Source organism: Mastomys coucha, unplaced genomic scaffold (assembly GCF_008632895.1).
Source record: "Mastomys coucha isolate ucsf_1 unplaced genomic scaffold, UCSF_Mcou_1 pScaffold20, whole genome shotgun sequence".
NCBI classification, from domain to species: Eukaryota; Metazoa; Chordata; class Mammalia; order Rodentia; family Muridae; genus Mastomys; species Mastomys coucha.
In genome coordinates, this window is record NW_022196903.1 from 82,685,692 (window position 1) to 82,707,487 (window position 21,796).

At 46.8% G+C, this 21,796-nt stretch overlaps 1 protein-coding gene across 1 annotated transcript; it reads left to right on the forward strand.

The window, feature by feature from the left end:
* Positions 1-598: 598 nt before the first annotated feature.
* Prr20g (proline rich 20G) lies at positions 599-7,146 on the forward strand. Its single transcript, XM_031384044.1, has 2 exons — positions 599-650; positions 6,548-7,146. The coding sequence occupies exons 1-2, from the start codon at positions 599-601 to the stop codon at positions 7,144-7,146; spliced, it is 651 nt and encodes a 216-aa protein (XP_031239904.1).
* The last annotated feature ends 14,650 nt before the right edge of the window (positions 7,147-21,796 follow it).

Sequence of the window (21,796 nt, forward strand, 5' to 3'; positions counted from 1 at the left end):
CTGAAGAGGGGCCCAATGAACTTGCAGAATCACGCTTAGCCCCGCCCACTAGTCCTTGCCCACTCCCGAAAACCCTATAAGAGCAGTTATTCTTCAGGTAGGAGGCCTGCGACTTCTGAGGACAGAGATAACCTTGACTTCAGCCTCTGAAACCTCCAGCTAACCCCTCCTTTTCTAGAAGAATCTCCAAGACTTCCAGGCAATACCAGCCAAGAAACATCGTTTCAGACTCCAGTGTCAGCTCAGGAGCGAATCAGGAAGCCAGGTGTACGTCATGGGCCAGGGAAGGGTTGACCCTCCATCAGATGAGGATAGAATCTGGGTGCGGAACTCTGCTCCCGGCTTGTCTCAGTCCTCTTTTCCCTTCTTCCTTTCCAGCTGATGTCCATTCACATAGCTAATGCTTTCACTTTACTACAGTAAGTGCCCTTGGAGATGGTTTGGGGATCCAAGACCACTGGATCTCCATGCTGTCCCCAGTGTGCGGAGCTTGGGGCTGGCAGCTCTGCCCTGGAGGCAGTGCCCACCCAGGGCTATGTGTGGTTTCAGCTCCATGACTGTCTCTCCTATCCTTCATGCAGAATCTGACGGAGACCTCATGGCAGAAGGCCTACTTCCGAGTCACCTTTTCTCTGAGACGTCCGATGAAGGTATTGTCCATGTCCGTCACTGCTTTGAACCATTTTCCCAGGTTTCACTCGACTTTGGGTATTGTACAGCCTTGATATCCATATAGAGCTTACTGGGGATCACAGCACCACCCCCTTCAGTTTCTCATGTCCTAGAACCAAACACATCTGTGTGAGTGGTTCTTTAAAAATGGGGGAGGGGTTTTGCACATGTTTCACAAAGCACATATGGAAGTCAGAGGACAACTTGAGGCAGCTGATTCTCTCCTTCCACCATGTGGGGGACCCAGAATCACACATGTTACCAGGTTTGGCATAAAGTACCTTCATCTGTCGGGCCCTCTGACTGGGCATAGCTCCATGCACCAGCACCTGCTGAGCTCTCACACCTGTGCTGTGTGAAGTGTTTTGGGATCTGCTCTCATTTTGGAGACAAGGCCTCACTCTAGCCAAAGCTAATCTGGAGTTTGAATTTAGGGTGGTCTTCCTGCCTCTGTCTCCCCAGTGCTGGAATTACAGCTATGTATTACCATGTCTGGCCCTCTCCTTTCTTTGGTACTAGAGGTTACATCTAGGGTCTCCGTATGCCAAGATAGCCCCTGAGCTACAGCCTCAGGCCTGCAGCCTTGTTCATTAAGTAACTCTGTCTTAGACTTTTGCTGTCTACTCCCTAGGAGACTTATATATAACTCCACATCACATCTACACCATCATCCTGCCCACCCATGCAGGCCCCACCCTGGCTGTATGGAGCCCTGAGGTATAGGAGAGTCCTCTTCCCCTCTTGTAGAGCTTATCTGGGTTATTACAAGCTTGTTTGTCTGTAGTCCACTCTCAAAACTTTTCCTACTTGTTTCCATAAAACACAATCAAGTTCTGCATCTCCCCGATCTCACCTCTTCAAGGCTGGCTCCAAACTAGATGAGCCAAGCTGTGCCTGCTTTCCAGCTGCACCCTGGGGTATCCTTCACCATCTGGGAGACCCCCTTGCTTTTCCCTTTTGGATATTAACCCATTCTATTCTGTTCCCGTATAATTTTTACTTTCTTATATTTTACTTTATTTTTGTGCTTTTTCTGTTCAACCTTTTGATAAAAAATAGTATAAAAGGAATTTATTTAGCAAGTTTTGATAGCATATGCCTGTAAACTCAGCACTTGGGAGACAAAGGCACAAGAATGACTGAAAGTTGAACTTAAACATAGACTCAAGGAAATGTGAGTAGGCTATTTCACAACTCGTATCTCTGAGAGAGAGTGCTCTTACTCTATTGTTCTTGAATCCCAGGCTAGTTTAGCTGGGTATTGATCTTAGGTTGGAAATCCACTTCCGGTGAAATGTTTGAGGTGTTTTCTCTTATCTTCCAGGTTCTAGTGTTGCTTTGAAACTTTTAGTCCTCCTTCCCCAACAGACACTTGCCTTTGATTTTCTTATACTTTATCCTCTCTCATTCATTATTTTGGGTTTTTTTTCTTTCTGGGGACATTTCTTCAGTGTTGTCTCCCAAGATTTCCATGGAGATTTTAATTTCTGCTTTCCTGATTTTAATTTCAAAAAAATTTTTTTCTGGATATTCTTTGTGAGAGTATCCTGCAACTGATTCATGGGTATAATTTATTCTCCTGAAGGTATCAATTATAGATTGGGGAGTTTTCATCTGTGACATCATTTCCTGTTTGGTTGACTTGCTTCCTTCTGGTCTCATGCTTTGTCACATGTGTTGATCTTCAATTGTTGCTCGTGCTGAGCTTGTGGGCAAGGTTTGTGCCCTGTGGGTTCCCATGAATTTAAATGGTTGGGTTATCAAGTGGGGAGCCTCAGATGCAATCTTTGGAGTACTTTGAGGTTGTGGCTTTTCAGAGAGTATCTTCAGATGCTTTTTAAGGTCATGTCTACTGGGGACAAAAATCTCCTCAGATAGATGTCTGGTTCTGGGATTTCTATTCTTTTCCTTTAGTCAGCCTTTTGGTCTTTTGTCTACATAGAGAATTTTTTTTTGTTGTTGTTGTTGTTTGAGTGGTGGAGCAGGGAGGGTCCACTAAGGAGCACTGGCTGTTATGGAGGTCACTATGTACAGCAGGGATTAAAGGTGTGCACACATCTATGTAGTTTGTGTGTGTAAGAGAGAGGGAGGGGAGGGAGACAGAGAAAGAATGTGTCACAGTACTAGGGATGGAAGCCTAAGCCTTGCACATACTAGACAAGTACTCTACTACTGAGCTATGCTCTCAGCCCATTTTTATTTATTTTAGATCCATTCCTGTTGAGTTACCCAGGGTGAACTTGTACTTAACTTTGTAGTTCAGGCAGAGTAGGCATTGGACTTTGGATCCTTCTGCCTCAGCCTCCTGAGTACCAGTTATGACAGGCCAGTGTCGCAGATCAAGCAGTCTGAGTCTTTATCAATATAATGGCCTCTGCTTTGGCAGACCAAGTACCTCTACCTGGAAGTTTTTCTAGAGAAACTTAACACTTGACAATTTCCACTGAATTCTCCTGAGCTGTTCACTTTTTGTTCAGAGAGCATCTTCAGATGCTCTTTAAGGTCATGTCTACCTTAAAGATCCTTCATCTTTTTGTTCTTTGTCAGCTGGCCAGCTGTTTCTCCAGTCTGAGTTTATCTTCTGTTCATAGTTAGAATCTCAGATGCAAAGGGACCCTTTGTTTTTCTCTTGTGAATTGAATTGCCTGTGGTTTCTTTTAAGAATTTTTATTTTTTTAGTTGTATGTATGTGTCTGTGTGAGTGTGTGCTGTATGGAGGTTCCCTTGGAGGACAGGCCCCCTGGGGCTAGAGTTGCAGGTGTTTGTGAGCCACTTGATGTGGGTTCTGGGAGTCAAACTTGGATGCCCTGGAAGAGCAACGTGTGCTCTTCACTAACTGCTAAGCCCTCTCTCCAGCCCTTTCCCATGTGTTCTATTTGGTTGCATATCTCCTTCATAGTGAGTTTGAAGTGTCTTCTGAGTTTCTGGAATTCATCATCTCAGCTGTCCTTTGTTAGTCTCCCTACTCCAGGTCCAGGGGTTACACTAAGTCAATAAAGGAGGTAGGTGGTTCACACAGGCTCATGAAATCAGGAGTGCTCCATGCCTGGTGTCTTCACCCCAACTCTGGCATCTGGCTATTGTGTCCCACAGGGCAGTGAACCCCTAGACCTCTGCTCTTTGTGGTGCTGTAGAAGCAGCTCTGTGTCCACAGTGAGCTGAGACTGGGTTTGGAGAGGTGGTGCAAGAGGCACTGGATCAAAAAGCTTTTCACCCCAGACACTCCTTGAAGCTCTCAATGTGTTTGTTCTGTGTCTTCTTCCTGTTGCCCCGATCCTGACTGAAAGTGGGGTCAGAGAAACTGCCAGCAGGACTTGTTAGTATGCCACAAAGCACAAGGCCATCCCAGAGCCTCATGTCCACGTCCTACCATCCCCTGTGGATGGTCTGCAGACAAATCTTAGACCATTCACCTAGGTTTGAGCTTCTCCCTCCCCCTTTTTTTTTTAAAGATTTATTTATTTTATTTATATGAGTACATTGTCACTCTCTTCAGACAGAAGAGGGCATCAGATCCCATTACAGATGGTTGTGAGCCACCATGTGATCACTGGGAATTGAACTCAGGACCTCTGGAAGAAACAGTCAGTGCTTAACTACTGAGCCATCTCTCCAGCCTGACTTTTCCATTTTTATTTTTTAAACCACAAAGTTTTTTTTTAAAACTTCACACATGAGAGGCCTGTTCTTTAGTTGTCTTTAATGATTGTTCACAGAAACACCTGCATATGAATTCTGCGGTGATGGTCAGCTTCTTCTGAGCATATCCTGCTGCCTCTAGCATAGCTGGGCTAGCCTAGTGGAAAGCCCAGCCCAGCCCTGCTCTCACTGTGTCTGCTCTTCTTTCATACCCCTCCCCAACCCTGCACTGACACCCCCTGCCCCAGTTTTCTCAGAAGTAGCCTTTTCATACCTGGTCCCAGTGGCTCTGTCTGTCAGCTAGCATTGCTGCTCAGGACTCTATAACACTTTCCACTAGGTGGGCACTGCTCTCAGGCCCTGGACCCTCTTCATGCCCACCTAAGTATTCCCTCCCTGCTTGGTCTGGAAAGGGCCTTTGCTCTGGCTTCCCTAAAGGTTGGCAACATGAACATTTGGCTCCTCAAAGAGGCTCCCCTTGTATCTCCATTCTCCCTGCTGACTTCCACCAGCCACGGGGATGATGGATCACAAGCAGGGTGGAGCATTCCTCCTTTCACATACATTCTGCCCAGGAAATAGACTTCACGGAGCTCCAGGTTGCAGAACTATTGGATGTCCATGTCCATAGACCTCAGTTACAAAACCAATATTGAGTGAATGTTCTCACCTTAGCTCGACCCTAGGGGCAGGGATCCCCAATCCTCCCTCCCCCAGAGTGCCAACAGGTTACTTGGAGCTGCCTGTGGTGGTGATAGGGGTGTCTGCTTTCTCTGTGCCCAGTACCTTTCTTGAACTTGCTGTCTTGTGCTACTGCCCTGCCTCCTGTATGCCTGCTTCCCTCTGGCCTCCTTTCTGCAGCCCACCACCTGAGGATGTTGCTCCTTTGTCAGCATCTTCAGTGGGCCCCTCTGACTGACCTCAGGATAGCAAAACTGGCTTAGCTTAGGGCTGCTACTTTAAGAACCACCCCTTCCCTGATGAGCGACTCTTTGAACTGCTGTGAAGAGACACCATGACCATAGCAACACTTCTAGAAGAGAACATTTAATTGGTGCTGGCTTACAGGTTAAGGTTATTATCCATTATCAACAAGGCAGGAAAGTATGACAACAGTGCAGGCAGACATGGTGCTGGAGAAGGAGCTGAGAGTTCTACATCTGGATCGGCAGGCAGCAGGAAGAGAGTGAGCCACTGGGCCTGGCTTGAGGTTCTGAAACCTCAAGGCCTGTTCCTAGTGTCAACAAGGCCATGTGTCCTAATCCTTTCAAATAATGCCTATGAGATATGAGAGCCATTTTCATTCAAACTACCACAGCTACCCTACTGTCATTCCTAGCTCTTTGCATCCTGGGGAGCTCTCAGCCTTCCCTGGGAGTTTTTCAGCCTCTCCCAGGGGCATTAGCAGTCACCCAGCTGTCTTCTAACTTCTAGGCCTGTGCCTGTTCACAACCTCTTACCACAGTGTGTGGCTCCGTCCAAGCATCCCAGTGGATAGACAAGAAGACTTTCCTGGCCTAGCACCAGTCTAGACACCTATAGTGACTTAGTCCTTGTAACAAGCAGAAGTTTCTAGAAAAAGGAAAGATGCCTACAGTTGTAACTGTGAGCTTTCCCACCTGAACATAAGTTCCCCAAAATAATAATTCTTGAGACTTATATTGTGAATAAATGCTGAGGCCAATAGCTTTGGCTCTGTTCTCTGACAAGCTCATGTCTTAATAACCCATTTATTCTATGTTCTGCCACATGGCTGGTTATCTGGTCCTCAATTTCATATGACCACCATCTTCTGTGTCTGGGGAGGATCTTTTCATGCCTGACTATCTTTCCAGAATTCCTCTCTCTGTACTGGAACTTCTACTTCCCTATTTCCTGCATAAGATAATAGGCCAATAGCATTTTTAATGACAGGTGATGCTTCCATTCAGTATAAGAGATTCTCTCTGCAAACAGGCATGAAATAAATCTAGAGCCTTCTCCATACTGCTGCTGATCTGCCACCCCCCACTGAGTGACACAGCCTCTTAATGTAGTATGTGTATATGTTTTTGTGTGTGTGTATGTGGCCTCCTCCTTCTGATGCACATAGGGAAGATACACCATATCAGACTCAGTCTCCCTATTGAGTTTCAGACTCAGTTTATCTACCAGTAAAATGGGGCTATAATGTTCCAGTCATGGGTTGCCTGGAGAACCCGAGCAAGACCTGCTCTCACTGTCTGTTTCTCTCCAGACTCAGATGAGCAACCCAGAGCACAAAGCGATCCCAGTGTGGAACAGAAAGACCCAGTGGAAGCAGATAAGCCTAAAGAACCAGGCCAACCTGCCAGACTCATTGCTTATGTGAGCCCCAAGAGGAGCGAGCCCAGAGAGTTAGCGGAAGCTGCTGTGGAACATCACACTGGTAGAGGAAACAACCAAGACCAAAGAGCTTACTCTGGGAGGGGGAGGGGGAGAGGGAGGGGGAGAGGGAGGGGGAGGGGGAGTGGGGGGCAGAGGCAGTGGACAGAGGTAGGCAGCCACCTACGGGCAGCCCTCCAGGACCGGCAGGAAGCATCTGAGGGACTGGTTCCACAAACAAACTTTAACCACAGTGAAGGACCACACCGGAACCTGGGAACAGGGGCTACCGTGAGCGAGAACCCCACCTTGACTCCAGAAGTCCCAGTGCCAGTGGGGAGGGTCCAGTGGCCACACATGCTTTGTGGGCACTGGGTTGTCGTGAGGTACCAGGTCCAGGTTACCTACCCCTACGTTACCGTAATCCACGAGACCGAAATAATCCCATGCTACATGCCATTCACTACCCCCGTGTTCTTACAACACACTTGATGACTGGTGTCTCTCAGTGTCGGCACTCTGCGGCTATGTTTCTTTTCTCCTGAGGAAAAGAGCTTACAGTAGAAAAGGTTTCTTTCTCACAGTCTACGTTTCCAGTTCATCATGGCCAGGAAACCAGGGTACCCGGCACTTACAGTTGGTCTTGTCACACCCAAAATCAGAAGCATGAATGCAGTCTAGGTTCCCAGGTGGCTCTAGATTTGGTGAAATTGACCGTTAACACTAACCATCAGATTATTCAGATTATTCATACTATCATACTACCTGGGGTTTATTATTTGAAATATATATATATTTTCCAATGGCCATAAAATACATATATATATCACTCTTCCATAGATTCCCCCCTTAACACTTCCTCTTCCCACTTCCTATCTCTGTTTTTTTTTTTAATCTGTCATGAAGCCTGCAAATGCATGACTGTGGGATCATCCACCTGAGTATGGACAACCTACTGCAGAAAAATGTCTGTTCTCTCTAGCAACCCTCAATCACCAACAGCAACTTAGCTGGGGGTGGAGCCTCATGAGCCCCCTCCCCATCCATGCTGCAGTGATGACTGGCTTGATCTTGCAGCACAAGACTTTCTCAGAAATTTTATACCCTCATGGAAATGGGATGATGCTGTACCCCTGAAATCATGTATATGTTTATAGGAAGAGCCAGTTACAGAGCTCAGATGGAAAACGGCTACTGGGATGCAAGATTACAGATTTGAACCAACAACAGATGGGACTAAACATCTCCTAGCCCCAGACTAACGAAAACGGGAGCCAGGAAGGGAACAAACGGCTCCAGAAGCAGACCCAGCCATGTCTAGAGCCAGGGAGGATGAGTGTATGTATGAAGTTGTTCTTTGAAGCGGGACATCCTGATGTGGAACCTTACAGTTTGGGGCAGCAGTAGCTGTTCCTGAGATGGTTTTATTATGACATTTTATTGTATCTGTGTGGACATGCATGTGTCCCAGCCTCTCTATGGAGGTCAGAGGACGACTTGCAGAGACAGCTCCTTCCTTTGACCCTGTGCAGACCTGAGGCTTGAATCCAGGCCTGTAGGCTTGGCAGAATGCTTTTACCTGAAGCACTGTCTCACCAGCCCAGGATTCCCAGGTGCATTGAAAGGAAATAGGAAGAGTTCAAAATAGATTGAAAATGAGTAAATCGAAGAAAATTGGACAAATCAAACAAAAGGCACAAGGGTTTATAAAAGGAAACAGGGAGAGAGAGTCAGCCACATTTAAAATGCTGAGTAAGAGGCTGGCCAATAGTGGCACGTGCCTCTAATCCCAGCACTTGTGAGGCAGAGGCAGGTGGATCTCTGTTCATTCTAGGCCAAGCTGGTCTGCAGCGCAAGTTCCAGGTCAGCTAGAGCTACATAATGAGACCTGTCTCCACAGAAGGCTAAGAAAGGAACAGTTTGGTAATAATAGCCTTTTGGCCTCAGTGGGAATTTTAAATGTCTTCCTTTTTTTTAAAAAAAAAAAAATTATCATTAATGGGAATTTCCTGTCAGGTTTTTTCATGGATGTCTCTGATCAAGTTAAAGTGGTTCCTGTCTTCAATACTTCATAAAAGGTGAATTATAAATTGGATTTTGTATTTATGAAGGTTTTTGACCAGCTCATCTTAATATTTGTTTCTAAGAAAAATGTCCAAGAAGAGTTTTTATCCTGTATTTGTGTGTGTGTGTGTATAGTTAACTATTCTTTTAAATAAATCCTCCTCTTGGGCTTTGGTTGTACAAAATTCTTTTTGTAAAATTTCACAAATTACCAATGCAAAAGCAAAATGTGCTTAGAAAACTTCTCCTCCTGAAGTTATGAAAGACGGTAGGTTTGGTTCCCTCCTGCCCGCTATTTTCCTGTAGCCATGGAAGCCTGCTCAACATGTGTGTGCTCTAAAGTCTCTGCTGTAGTTTGATTTCACACACACACACAGAGAGCACTCTGTCTATGTTAGTCACATGTTTGATCTTGTTGCTGAGATCAAATGCCTGACAGGGAGGGGTTCTCTTGGCTCAGCATGAGGGGATACATGATGATGGGACTTCATGGAGGTAAAGTAGAGATGCCCAGTCACATTGCACCTGCGGTCAGAAGTCAGCCAGGAAGTGGGGCAGGGCTACAAAACCACAAACTTCACCCCTAGTGACTCACTTTGCCTTCCAGAAAGTCCACAATGTTTTATTTCCAAATAGCACTAGTACATGGGTACTGAGTGTTCAAACACACGAGCCTCTTGAGGACACTTTATATGCAGACCACAGCACCATCTCCCAGAATTATCCAGAACCAAGCTCAGACAGGTGTCGTAGGTGTGGCAGGTACATTGAGAACTGTCCTTTTACATCCTGTAGCTCCTCCATCTGACCTTGAAAACAGTGGGGAGCACAGTGGACAGATCTGTGGGGTTCTCTGATTTGTGAGCTTGCAGGATGTCACCCCAAGACCTCTCCACATGCACCCCCTTCTTTCCTCCCCAGCCTCTCCACACACATAAGTTCTAGCTATGCCATTTCTAAGGCATTCCCATGGCCACAAGACCTCATCACACATCCACACAGATCTTTTTGTTTTGAGACAGTTTCTCTGTGTAGACCTGGCTGTCTTAGAACTCACTTTGTAGACCAGGCTGTCCTCCAACTCCCAGAGATCCACCCGACCTTGCTTCCCAAGTGCTGGGATCAAAGGCATGCACCACCACGTCCCAGTTTACACACAGATCTTAAGGACCAGCCTGTTTTTGTGGTTTTTTTGTTGTTGTTTGTTTTTAAGTTTATAAAATAACTTACCAAACTTAGATCCCTATGTCAAATGGTATGATCTATCTTATTTTAATATATGCTAAGAGATTGCATCCAGATTAGCTCTCACAGTAGTAATGGCCCCTTATGGCATGAGGCGTCGTTGCTGGCAGGCCACGCTGGGGCTCTGGAATTCTTGGCAGTATCTTAGGTGAAAACTTGTTATCTTATTTTTGTTCTAATTAGAATTGCCTCGGCTATTAATAAGGTTCCATATCTTTTTATTTTTGTTTATCTACCTGTTTAATTTGCTGGCTCGTCTTATTTCTTTGTTCCAGGTCAGCATTATCTCCCCTGCACAAGCTCTGTGCGGTGCCACTCCTTTGTCTCTTTTTTGGGAGCATTACTGTTAGAAGCAGCAAACTTGGGGGTTTCTGCTCACACCACCTTCCTCCTCCCTTCCCAGGCTGCCTTGCTTGTGCGGTGGGACTCAGCTCTGTCACCTTCCAGTCCACCCAGGGAACAACCCCCATCACCAGGGCAGAATCTCACCACCTCTTACAGGTCCCATCTGTGATGCTGAACTGCAGCCTGATTCTGTAGGGTCAAGCCACATTCAGACATCACCGTAGGGCATTACAGGAGTCCCTGGACTGGCCTGCAAAGAATGGACACCTGCAGACTCTCTCCCAGGCCTGGGGAATGTTGGCCTCTGACCCCTATCTGAGACACCTTTTTCCCAGCACTCCCAATTGTTAGCTTGGGGTAGCTGAGCTGCTCTGGGTGACTCAGGCCTGCCTAGAAACATGATGGACTCTCCTGCCTTTGGGTGTGTGGGGACCCCATGCCTACCTGCTTTATGGTCGGTGGTTAGAATACTGTCCAGGACCAGATGACCAGGCTGGCAGAACGTCTTGCTTTTCTTGGATCAGTTACCTCTCTGCCATGTCTCTTATTCTGGCCACAGATGACTGACCACTCCACAGGCTTCTTTTGGGCTCCACTCGGAGCAGAAGCTCCCGCCTTCCTCCCTGCTGCCCCTGGGTTTTGCGAGCTGTCTTACCTCCTCAAAGTGCTTTGGTACTTGGGATTTCTTTTTTCTTTTTGTTGAGACAGGGACTCATGTAACCCAGGCTGACCTGGATTTGCTATGTAACTGGGGAGGTCCTTCTGGTCAACCTGCCTACGGACCTCCTAAGTGCTTTACCGATCAGGGCCCAACCCTAGCTCCAGCCCCAGCCCCTGAGCTTTGGATTTGGATTTTATAGTTGAGAGAGAGAGAGAGAGAGAGAGAGAGAGAGAGAGAGAGAGAGAGAGAGAGAGAGAGATTTTCTCCTGGTTTGTTTGAATTAGCTAAACAAGACTTGAAGGGGCTACTACTGGGAGCCATTCCTTCACATAATGTCAAGACACAAAGGTCACAACTCATGGTATAGTCAAGATGGCATATAGAAATGTGATCATGTGACAAGGGAGGTTGGCGAGTTAGGACCTACTGGCATAAATCTGTGAACAATATTCACTAATACAAATTGTTGACCCATGTGCTTTATTTTTTTTAACCTCAGCTCTTTTCTTATGCATAGGCTCAACCTTTCAGTATCTGGGTTATGGCCCAGTGGAAGCCAGAATAACAACTTTGTGGTATTAGGGTGTTTCCCAAATGTGTATTGTTTCCTTCATTGTAAATACTGGTGAATAGAAGTCAACACTGTTCTTTTTCTAAAAATTCAATAAAAATAGGGGCTGGAGAGACAGCTCAACAGTTAAGAGCTAATCTTCCAGAGAATCTGAGTTCAGTTCTCAGCACCCACATCAGGTGGTTCACAATTGCTTGTAACTCTAGCTGCAAGTGTATCCGACATCCTCTTCTGACCTCTGAGAGCAGCTGAGTACATACATACATACACACACACATGCATACACACACACACACACACACACATACATACATACATACACACACGTACATACATACATACATACATACATACACACACATACATACATACATACATACACACACACATACATACATACACACATACATACACACACACACATACATACATACATACACACACACACACATACATACATACATACATACATACATATATACATATAATTAAAAATAAAGGGCCGGAGAGGTGGCTCTGTGCTAAAGAGCACGTGCTGCTCTTGCAGAGGACCTGGGTTTGGTTCCTAGTGACAGCTCACAACCATCTGTAATTTCAGTTCCATGGGATCTGACACCTTCTTCTTGCCTCTGTAGGGACTGGGTATACACACGGTTCACATACATACATGCAAGCAAACCCTCCTACACATAAAGTAAAAATAAATCTATAAACAGAAAATATTCCATAAATGAATATGAGGAAGCTAACATGTTAGAGCCCCACTCTTGGGCTCCCATTCCACACCGGTCTTTGTCTACTTTGGTCTTTCCTGGTTTCTCATCTGTCTTCCCTCCCCACGAAAGCCTCTGCCCAGGATCTCTCACTTAGCCTTCGACTGAGAATCAGCTTCATCCCTCTGCCACCGTTGCAAATCCCCAGGCACAGGGACGCTTGTCCTCTTGCATGGGCTCACTCTGTGCCTGCCCTACTTTATGAAAAAAGGTCCCAGGTGTTTGGAATGTTCACCCCATGGGGGCACCATGGGCACAGAAAGCCCAGCAGACCTTATTAAACTTTTATAGAGAATCTGATTTCCCAGAAGTCTTTTGAGCAGGCCCTTTTCTGTTGACTGCCATGTGAAGGCTCCTCCCCATGGAGTCACAAGCTCCATCAGTGACAGCACAGGCAGATATTACCTCTGGCTTCTGAAACCTTGTTCTAACACAAGATCTTTCCATTGTTCCATATTCTAGTTTATTTTCGTGGATCCGTGTTGGACTTGTAGTTTTTATGCTGCATTCAATCAGCTCTTTCATTTGGGTTTAATTGATTCTTAACAGTCCATTTCGTTCTTTTAAACCTGAAGGCAAAAGGCCAGTGAACAACTCGGGAGCCTATTCTCCTTTTCTACCACATGGGACCCTTGGATCGAACTTAGGTCAGTAGCTTTGGTGGCAAGCTCCTTTAATTACTGAGCTATTTTGCTGGCCCTAAACCTGCTATTATAGGAAGTTATTTGATCTGTATTTTTGAGTTATAAGGTTCATCTGGGGGCTGGGAGGGAACTGTGTGTCGCAGGCCCAAGGCTCTGGGTTCATTCCCAGCACCAATGGTAAAAAGATCCTATTTAATTTTCTAATAGTCTCATGTTTAAGGTCTCCCTGTGTTTGGCTAGGTAGTTCTCAGATGAGAGAGTTGGCCCTATTGGAGCTGGGGCCCAGGTGCTTGTATCTGTAAGAACCTCCAGTGTGTTCTGCAGCCCAAACTAGGCTTTGCCCACTGGGGCCTGCATCACTGGAGTGCCTTTCTACTGTGGCTTTATTTGGGCTTTTTGTTGGGACTGGAGTGGTGTTCCATAAAAATACAAGTGAAATTTTGCCAGTTTCTCACTCAAGGTCCCCTCAGCATAAAGAAGTTTAAGGCGGGGTGGGGGAATGGTTTGGTCCTTGTTTGATGATTCTGCCCCTTGTGGAATTGTGGAAGGGCAAGGCCCAATTCTCAGCAAGTACAAAAGCCATCCATCTATCACCTATGATCCTAGTGCCTCATCTTTCACTGCACATGCCATAGAGCTCTCAGCCTGGGCCTGTGGGGTCCATAGAGCTCTTAGCCCAGGCCTGTGGGATCCATAGAGAGATGCTGCCATGTCGTACACATTGGCTTCCAGCTTTGCTCTGGCACTCACCCATGTTTTTATTTCTTCTGTCGATGTTGTTTCTGGTTCTGCATGAGCAGAGAAGGAGCTATCTCAGCCTCTGGGGATGGCTGGCTTGGGCTCCAATCCTGGGTCCTCCATCTACAAGCTGAGAAGCTTCATCCATGTCCTTCAAACTCTTCCATTTCCCTAATTATAATATGAACATCAATGAATGCCAGCCTCGTGACGAGTACATGAGTCCATGGGTGGGTCTAACCTGGGCATCAGGAACAGCAGTTATCAACAGAAGACACTCAGTGGACACAGCAGACTCTTACTTCAAGACAGGCTGGAATGGTTCTACTTCATCTAGAAAGCTAAATGCTGCTCACAACTTCCATCTGTCCCTTCCTCTGCCAAGCTTAGGGACTATGGGATAAACTCTATACCTGACTTCTGAACACTGGCTCTATTTGCATGGAGGAGTTACTGTATTCCTTTGAGGTGGAGATGGTGGCATTTATCTGTAGACAGAAAAAAAGAACTAGGTCTTTTAAAAAAAGATTTTTTATTTTTAATTATGTTTATGTGTATATGCAGCATGCAAGTAAATACAGTGCCTCTGGCACCAGAAGAAGGCATCAGATCCCCTGGAGTTAGACTTAGAGGCAGCTGTGAGCCCAATGTGGGTGCTGGGAACCAAACTCAGAAAGAACACCAAGAGCTTTTGACTACTGCACCATCTCTCTGTCCTCTAGATTTATTTTTACTCATGTGTATGTTTGTGCATGTGCACGTGGATGTGGTCTCCTCTGAGACCAGAAAAGGGTTTCAGGCCCCCTGGAGTTACAGGTCCTTGTACAAGATGAGAATGGAACTTGGTTCTTCTGCAAGAATAGCATGTGGTCGTTCAGCCCCAATAAAAGGGTCTTGCATAGGGCTGCAGAAAGAGGGAGAGAAAATGGAATCCTCTTATCTACAGTGGTGTCTCGGTCCATTTTCTGTCTCTGTGGCAGAAAACCACAAGCTGTGATTTATAGAAAACAGAAGCTGATCTGGCCCATGGTCCCGGAGGCTGAGGAGCCTCATGGCCACTGCCTGTGAAATGTGGAAAGACCAGGAGAGTGAGAGGCAGCCAGTAGGAGTGGCTGGTCTCTCCTAGCTGGATTCCCACTATAACCTGATCCTGTGAGCAGGGTTTCTGAGTCTCTTATGGTCTCATTTCTTAATATTCCAATGGCAATTAGACATCAGCGTGAATATCTGGGTTAAACTATGAAACCACAGCCTACATGTGGCAAACTGCCCGGAAGCTTGGTCTTGCCACAATGTTTCCCCCCCACAATTCTGTTAGAGAGAGACTCAGACAGGCAGCCATCAGTGCTCCACACAATGTCAGCTTGGGTGGCCAGGACTGTCCATCATTTTCTGAGGTAGTGTCCCACTCAGGCATCAATTGATTTGTGGCTGTGCCTACGTGCAGGTCCTCTGTGATCACCGTATAGTACCCTCTATGTGTGTGCATGTCAACTTACACATGCTGTAGTTTGGATATGAAGTTGTCTCCCCAAAGGCTCAAGTGAAGTGGAAACTTCTAGTTTCTTTGGAAAGTCAGTTATGTCAAATGATGCTTTGCTGGAGCACACAGGTAAAAGGATGCTTTGCTGGAGCAGACGCGGGAAAGAATGTCTTCCTGAAGCAGACACAGGTAAAAGGATGTTTTGATATACCAAACACATGAAAGGACCCGTGATGATGAAGTATAAATATGATCCCACAGTGGGAGATGAGCACTGAACATTGGTTCGGTTTGTTCCATCTCACTATGCTTTGGGAATGACAGGCATGTGTTGGTTCACCTTAGTATAGTTGAGCTCCACTCATGGTAAAGCCGCCATTGAGAGAAACTCTCCAAAGAATTGCTCATGAGTTTCCTGAGACAGCTAGCTGCTTCTGCAGCCTTACCTCAGGCCAGTTGGCAAGCCTGGTGGTTTCTTCAGAATTGAACTATGGCTGCTGGTTTGTGCTTGGTGTCAGCCTGCCTAGAGAACTGGTCTGCAGCTGCTGAGTCATATTTGGTGTTTGCTACAGGACTGCACTGCTGTCAAAGAAGATTGAGCTCGCCCCCAAAGAACTACTGCTGGACAGGTCCACTTCCCCCATATCCTAATAACTTTTCTCTTCACTACCTCTGCTGGGTGGTGGGCTAGAGGAGAGACTGAACCCTTATTAAAAGTAGGTTGCAAAAAATTTATGCCTACACTCATGTGTCAAAGGCACGGTCCCCAGTTCGTGGGGCTATTGAGCGGTGATCAGTGGGTTAATGCATTGATGACTTTGTAGTTTGGGAAGTGGGGACCACTTTCAGAAAGTAGGTCACAGCACATAAAGGATACAATTTATCTTCAGTCCCAATCTCTCTCTTGGCTTCTGCACCTCAGGGAGATGAGCAGCTTTCCCACACAGTCTGGCTGCCATGACAGCTCCGTAGGCCCAGTGCAGTGAATTGAAACTCTCAGAATCACAAGCCAAAATAACTCTTTCCCTACCTTCATGTTTTGTTTCGTTTTGATGAGGTGCTTTGTCATTGCCACAGCCACAGACATTTTCCTGCACCTTTTCCACTATGTAGTGTCACCGTGAATATCTTGGGGCTTGTTGGGTTTTTTTGGGGGGGTCAACACCTGCAAGGCTTTGTCTTGGGCATGTATCAGAAGGTAATCCTGCTGGGTTTCAGGGAATGCGTCTGGTGTCTGTGATTTGACACAGAAGCAGCGGTCTGTCAGCCACATGGGAAGACTCTGCCTCTCACGCACTCTGCATCATCAGACTTCTTGCTATTTTGCCAATAAAAATGGGATCTTGTGGCTACTGCCTCTCAGGGGTCCGGCTCCCTGTTCTGTGTAACTGATGCTTAATCTTTGCTCAGTGCAGCTTGTTTTTGTTTTTCTGTTTCTTATGGATTTAAGTGTCCCCTCCATCTCGATGCCTGTTTGTCGGCAACCCACTTTGTAAGGGCCTTCGCACACTTCAGCCTTTTTACTTCATCTGAATTGTTCTCAGATTTTCAGAAGCTCGCGGTGTTTTCAAACATGCCACCTCTCCCTTTACTTGAGAGCCTTTTGTGCTTTAAGAAACCCTGCATTGCCTGGAGATCGGAAATTCTCACCTATACTTTCTTTTTGTAATTTGAGTTCTTGCCTCTGACATTTGCTCTGCTGTAGTTCTTAATCCATTTTGAGCAGAGCGGGGTGCATCATTCGTCGAGGGAACAGAAAGCCAGTTCTTCCAGGTGTAGTGATTAAAGTGGCCTCTTTCCCCACTCGCTGGTAATTCAGCATGACAGGCTGTGCCCACCCCAGACCCTTCTAGACCGACATGATTCTAAGTGCTCTGTTTATCCCCACACTGACACCACACATAGTATTCATTGCTAACACCCTGCAATAAATTTCCATGTCTGGCACAGCAAATCCGCCTTCCTTTTCAGAGCTGTCTCAGAGTGTCTCTTCTATGTTAATTTTAACATTGAATTGTCAGTTTCTGCAAAAGACCCCGTTGAGTTTTGATTGGCATATTGTGTAATCATCTCATAAATTTGAGATGCTTAGATCAGAATATTAAACTTTCCAATTCATAAACACAGGATACCTTTTCATCTATTTAGGTCATAATATCCTTCAGGGGAATTCTGCTGATTTCTACATGGGGTATTTACAACTTTACCTAGGTTTCTCCAGGTTTCTCGGTGTTACAAGGACACTCGGTTGACTTTTGGATATGGAGCTCATATTTGGATGAGCTATCCTGTTCCTGTTACTTATTTGTCTCCAGTTTTTTTTTTTCTTGTTTTACTTCACTGTCCAGGATTTTTAATAAAACTTGGAATCACAGTAATGCCTTTAACCATTTTCAATTGCTTGATTTGAAAGCAGATTATATAAACAGACTCCCCATGTTGTTCCAGTGGCCTCACGCGTGTGTGCCACTTCAGTAGAGTTGACAAGTCCTCAAGTTAATTTGTCTCTGTCCCTCTGGGGCCTCAGAACCATGAGTCTAACTGAGCCACTGCAGCTTTACACAGGATCCTGCCCTTGCCTCTCAGGCAAGTGTCTCAGAGTGTGCTTCTCCCCGGAGCCTTCTCTGTGTCTGTCAAGGTGCAATGTGTTTTAACACTTGACCTGTAACCTTGGCTCCTGACACTGAGCTCCTAGTGTAGCATAACAGATTAATGTGTTGGGTTTGTTCCAGTTCCAGTTCTGTTCCCGGTTCCTTGCTGTAAGGATCTTGGAGCTTCTTGAGTCATAGAGCCAAAAGGATTATTTTGTTTCATCCATAGCAATTATTTTTAAAACATATCCGAGTTTTTCCTATAAAACAAATGGCCTCAGAATATTTCAGTGGATGCTCCTGCTTGCCAGGGGGACTAGCCACGTGACTGGACGGTTGGAACTCTGGCAGCCTTCATGGACATTGAAGAAGAAAGAGCTGGGCAGAAATCACCGTGGCCAGTGTTGTAGTTAATCACACTTATCTAACGGAGCCTGACTGAAGAGATTCAGGAACTATATAGGCTGGGGAGGGCATCAACATGCCAGGAGGATGGGACACCCCAAATGCCATGGGCAGAGAACTTGCGGCCCAAATCCTTCACAGCAACTCGGTCTCCCAATAGTGTTTCCCTGAGTTCTCCGAACATTCTAGAAAACCATGTGATGTGAACAGAAGCTGGTCAGGTGCATAGAAAGGGGCCTAGGAAATGAGACCTGCAGTTTGTACGGGAGGTGGGGCAGTCTTGTGAGACTGTGCAGAGGCTTCATGTTCACGCTAGGGAGTCAGAGTGAGACCCGAGTTAAGTTGTGAGCAAGCATTGGCATCCATGGGGAACTCAAGAGTTGCATGCTGGCTCAGCAAGACTGTGAGTACAGAATGCCTTTAGGACCGTGTCCTAGTTTGCTTTCTATTGCTGTGATAAATACCATGACCAAAAACAACCGTGGAAGGCAAGAGTTTATTCGGCCTACATGTCTTGATCACAGTCCATCACTGAGGGAAACCAAGGCAGGACCTGAGGCAGAGGCTGTGGAGAAAGAAACACAGCATACTGGCTCCTTCCCCATGGCTTGCCCGCCTATCTTTCTTACACATCTCAGAACTACCTGTCTAGGGGTGGTACCACTCACAATGGGCTGGGCCCTCCTACATCAATGGTTAATCAAGAAAATGCCCCATTGATTTGGCTACAGGCCAGTATCCTGGTGACATCTTCTCAATTGTGATTCCTTCTTCCTAGATGACTCTAGCTTGTAAGGTGACAACAAAAAGGCACAGATATATACCCGAGAACCTTGCTATGCCCCCTTTAGTGCCCAATAGAACATTCTACCTCAAGATTTACCTGCCTATTCCTACCCCAAGTCAGAGCCAGCACGGCACCCAGAGCTGTAGCAAAGGCCCTGAACAAGTCCTTGGGCTTTGCCTTCTTTCAGAATGTCTCCACCTTTGAGGCTTGATTCCTAATATTTATAGAATTCCAAATGTTGACCCTACCTAAAAGTGCCCAGTGGCTTCCTGTTGACCTTGACGTAGCTGGTTAGGAAGCTTGATGTGTACTGCCACCAGCTTCCTCAGCACTTTCCTCACAGGCTGCTGCAGGTTAGCTGTGTGCTCCGGGCCATTCAGTTCTACCCTGGATGGTCAGTTTCATAGCAACTCCCATGAAGTAAGCACCCATAGGGCTACAGACAGAACATAGCTCACATAAGAAAAGATGCAGGCAAAGGGCTGGGCATCCAGGTATGGCCTTGTCTCCCCAGATCTTGGGCAAGGCCAGCTGTTTTCAGCAGAATGCTGCAGGGGTAAGTATGGGGAAGGGAGAGGAGACAGGTAAAGGGGGTGAAGGTGAAATCTCAGGTAGAAGGTGACAGCATGGTCCCTACCCTGCTCCTCAGAGATACTTGGAGAATAGGGTAGCTTGGAACAAAGGCTCTTCAGAGATATCTTCTTGGGATTAGGGGACAGACAGGGAGAGCTTGCCCATACCCACCTCATCCCTTTCCTGCTGCCCTTTTCCCACCTGCCTCTCCTGCTACCAAATTGCCAAGCACGGGATGACATTATATTTCTGCTGGGCAGGGCTAGCCTCACTAATGGGCTCCAGGCAGTGCTTGCACACATGAGCTGAGCACTGCCCTATAGATCCTCTCATCTCTGGGTCCCTTCTGGATTATGGGCTATTATGAAGGCCCAGGGCATCAACAGGGAGGGAGGAAGGAGCCTGTTTCTACCATAGTGTCATCTCCTGTCAGGAAGGGGCTGGTTCTGTCATTGACTCCTTGGCACAGTCCCTGATTCTGATGCTCTGTCCCAGCTGCCCCTCTCTATGATGTCTGCTGTCCAGGGCAGCACCTGCCTGCTCTCCTCACTGTCTGCTCTGGTGTCTGCTCGCTGCAGAGGGCAGGCTGGATTATTAATAGCCACATTAATAACCCACATTTATTGGACACTTAGGATGTGCTTGGCGCTGTGCTAAGCATCTTAAATGCATTATCTCAATTGATCTGCTCCAAGCTGCTGCCTTCCCACTTGTTTCTTGTGCCTCTCTGGAATTCACCAGACTCTAAGTTTAACACTTAAACAGACTGAGCCCCTAGAAAAAGCATGTGACTGATGAAGTCACCCAGCACCTTGATGGTGAGCAGTGGGCAGTGACATCTCATCCTGAGATCTCCTCAACAGTCTAGCTCTAAACTAAAGGGACATAGGGAGCAGTGGCTTGGTCTCCATGCACCTCTGTCTACACAACATTGTGTGCAGTGGGGGTCAGTGTGTGGCCATAGCTAAGACCAAATTCTAGGTTCATACATGACCTAATAATGAGTTTAGTTCAATTGATTTGAAGGCTGGGTCAGCCTAGGGCTAGGAGTCAGTGTTGTCAATGAAAAGTCAGTGGGGACTGGGGTCAAAGGTCAGGGTGTGCCTGAGATCAAAGTGAGGGTGCCACTAGGGTCAGAGGTCAGTACAGACGTGGATCTAGGAGTCTTCAGGAGGTTAGATCAGCCAGAGCCAGTGCTTGTTATGAAGCTGAGCTCATTCTGTGGAGAACCAGACTTTGGCTCCAGTGGCCTCAGCTATATATGAGCCAGGGTCCCAGAAAGGGTATGAAAATGGAAGACACTGGGTCTGATATGAACACAAGCCCCTTGTAGCAGGACTGCCTGGGCCCAGTCCAGTCTGGGAGGGTTTAGAGCTCAACTCAGCTGAGCAGTAAATAGAAGAGGAGTCTCTAGGATGACTCCATCCCACCTCCTAGTCCCACCATGTCCTGCCCTATCCCTGAGCCTCCCTCGGGCAAGCCCCAGAGTCTAGGTGCTGGCAGAACCACTCACCTCTGCTTGCCCCCTGGGGGCCATCCCTGAGGCTTTGTACTTCTACTGGTGCCATCATTCTTCTACCTCATCACGGCCCGCCCAGTGCCTCAGGCCCCTTCTCTGCCCAAGGAACAGCCTGAATGTCTCTCCTTTCCAGCCTGCCTATATGGTTCCCTCCAAGAGCAGCAGACGTGTAAGGTCACCATCCTAACAGGTCTGTGTCCCAGCTGTGTGGGATTCCCTGGGCCACATGGTGTGTGCACTATACAACAGAGAGTTTCCCTAGGAAGAAATTCTTACATCTGGAAGAAGGGGCAAGGGATACTGCTGTCCTCTGCCCCTGACTCATGTTCCTAAGAATCAGGGATGCTTAGATAAGACTCAGTTCAAGAGGCACCACTTCCAAGGCCAACTCCAGCCCCGCACTTTGCTGACTTAAGGAACTGGTCTTACCCATGCACGGCTTGGTTTGCAGTTCCTAGGCTGTGGTTGATGCTACTTCTCCATGAGCAAGGCAGACTTCGCTTTTGAAACACAGAGGCTGGGGTGGGTGCCCATTTACCTCCCAGAATTCTGACAGGGGGGACTCATCACCTGTGGGAAAGTGGACTCATTAAAAATAATTGCCCGGCCAGAACCATTAGCCCTGCACATCCCTGTACTAAAGGCTTTGCTGGCTCCCGGTCAGGCATTTTTCCTGCTTTTAGAGCCTTATGCTGCCAAGAATCAGAACATTGGGCCCTAGGGACCCAGCCCTGGAGGAGAGG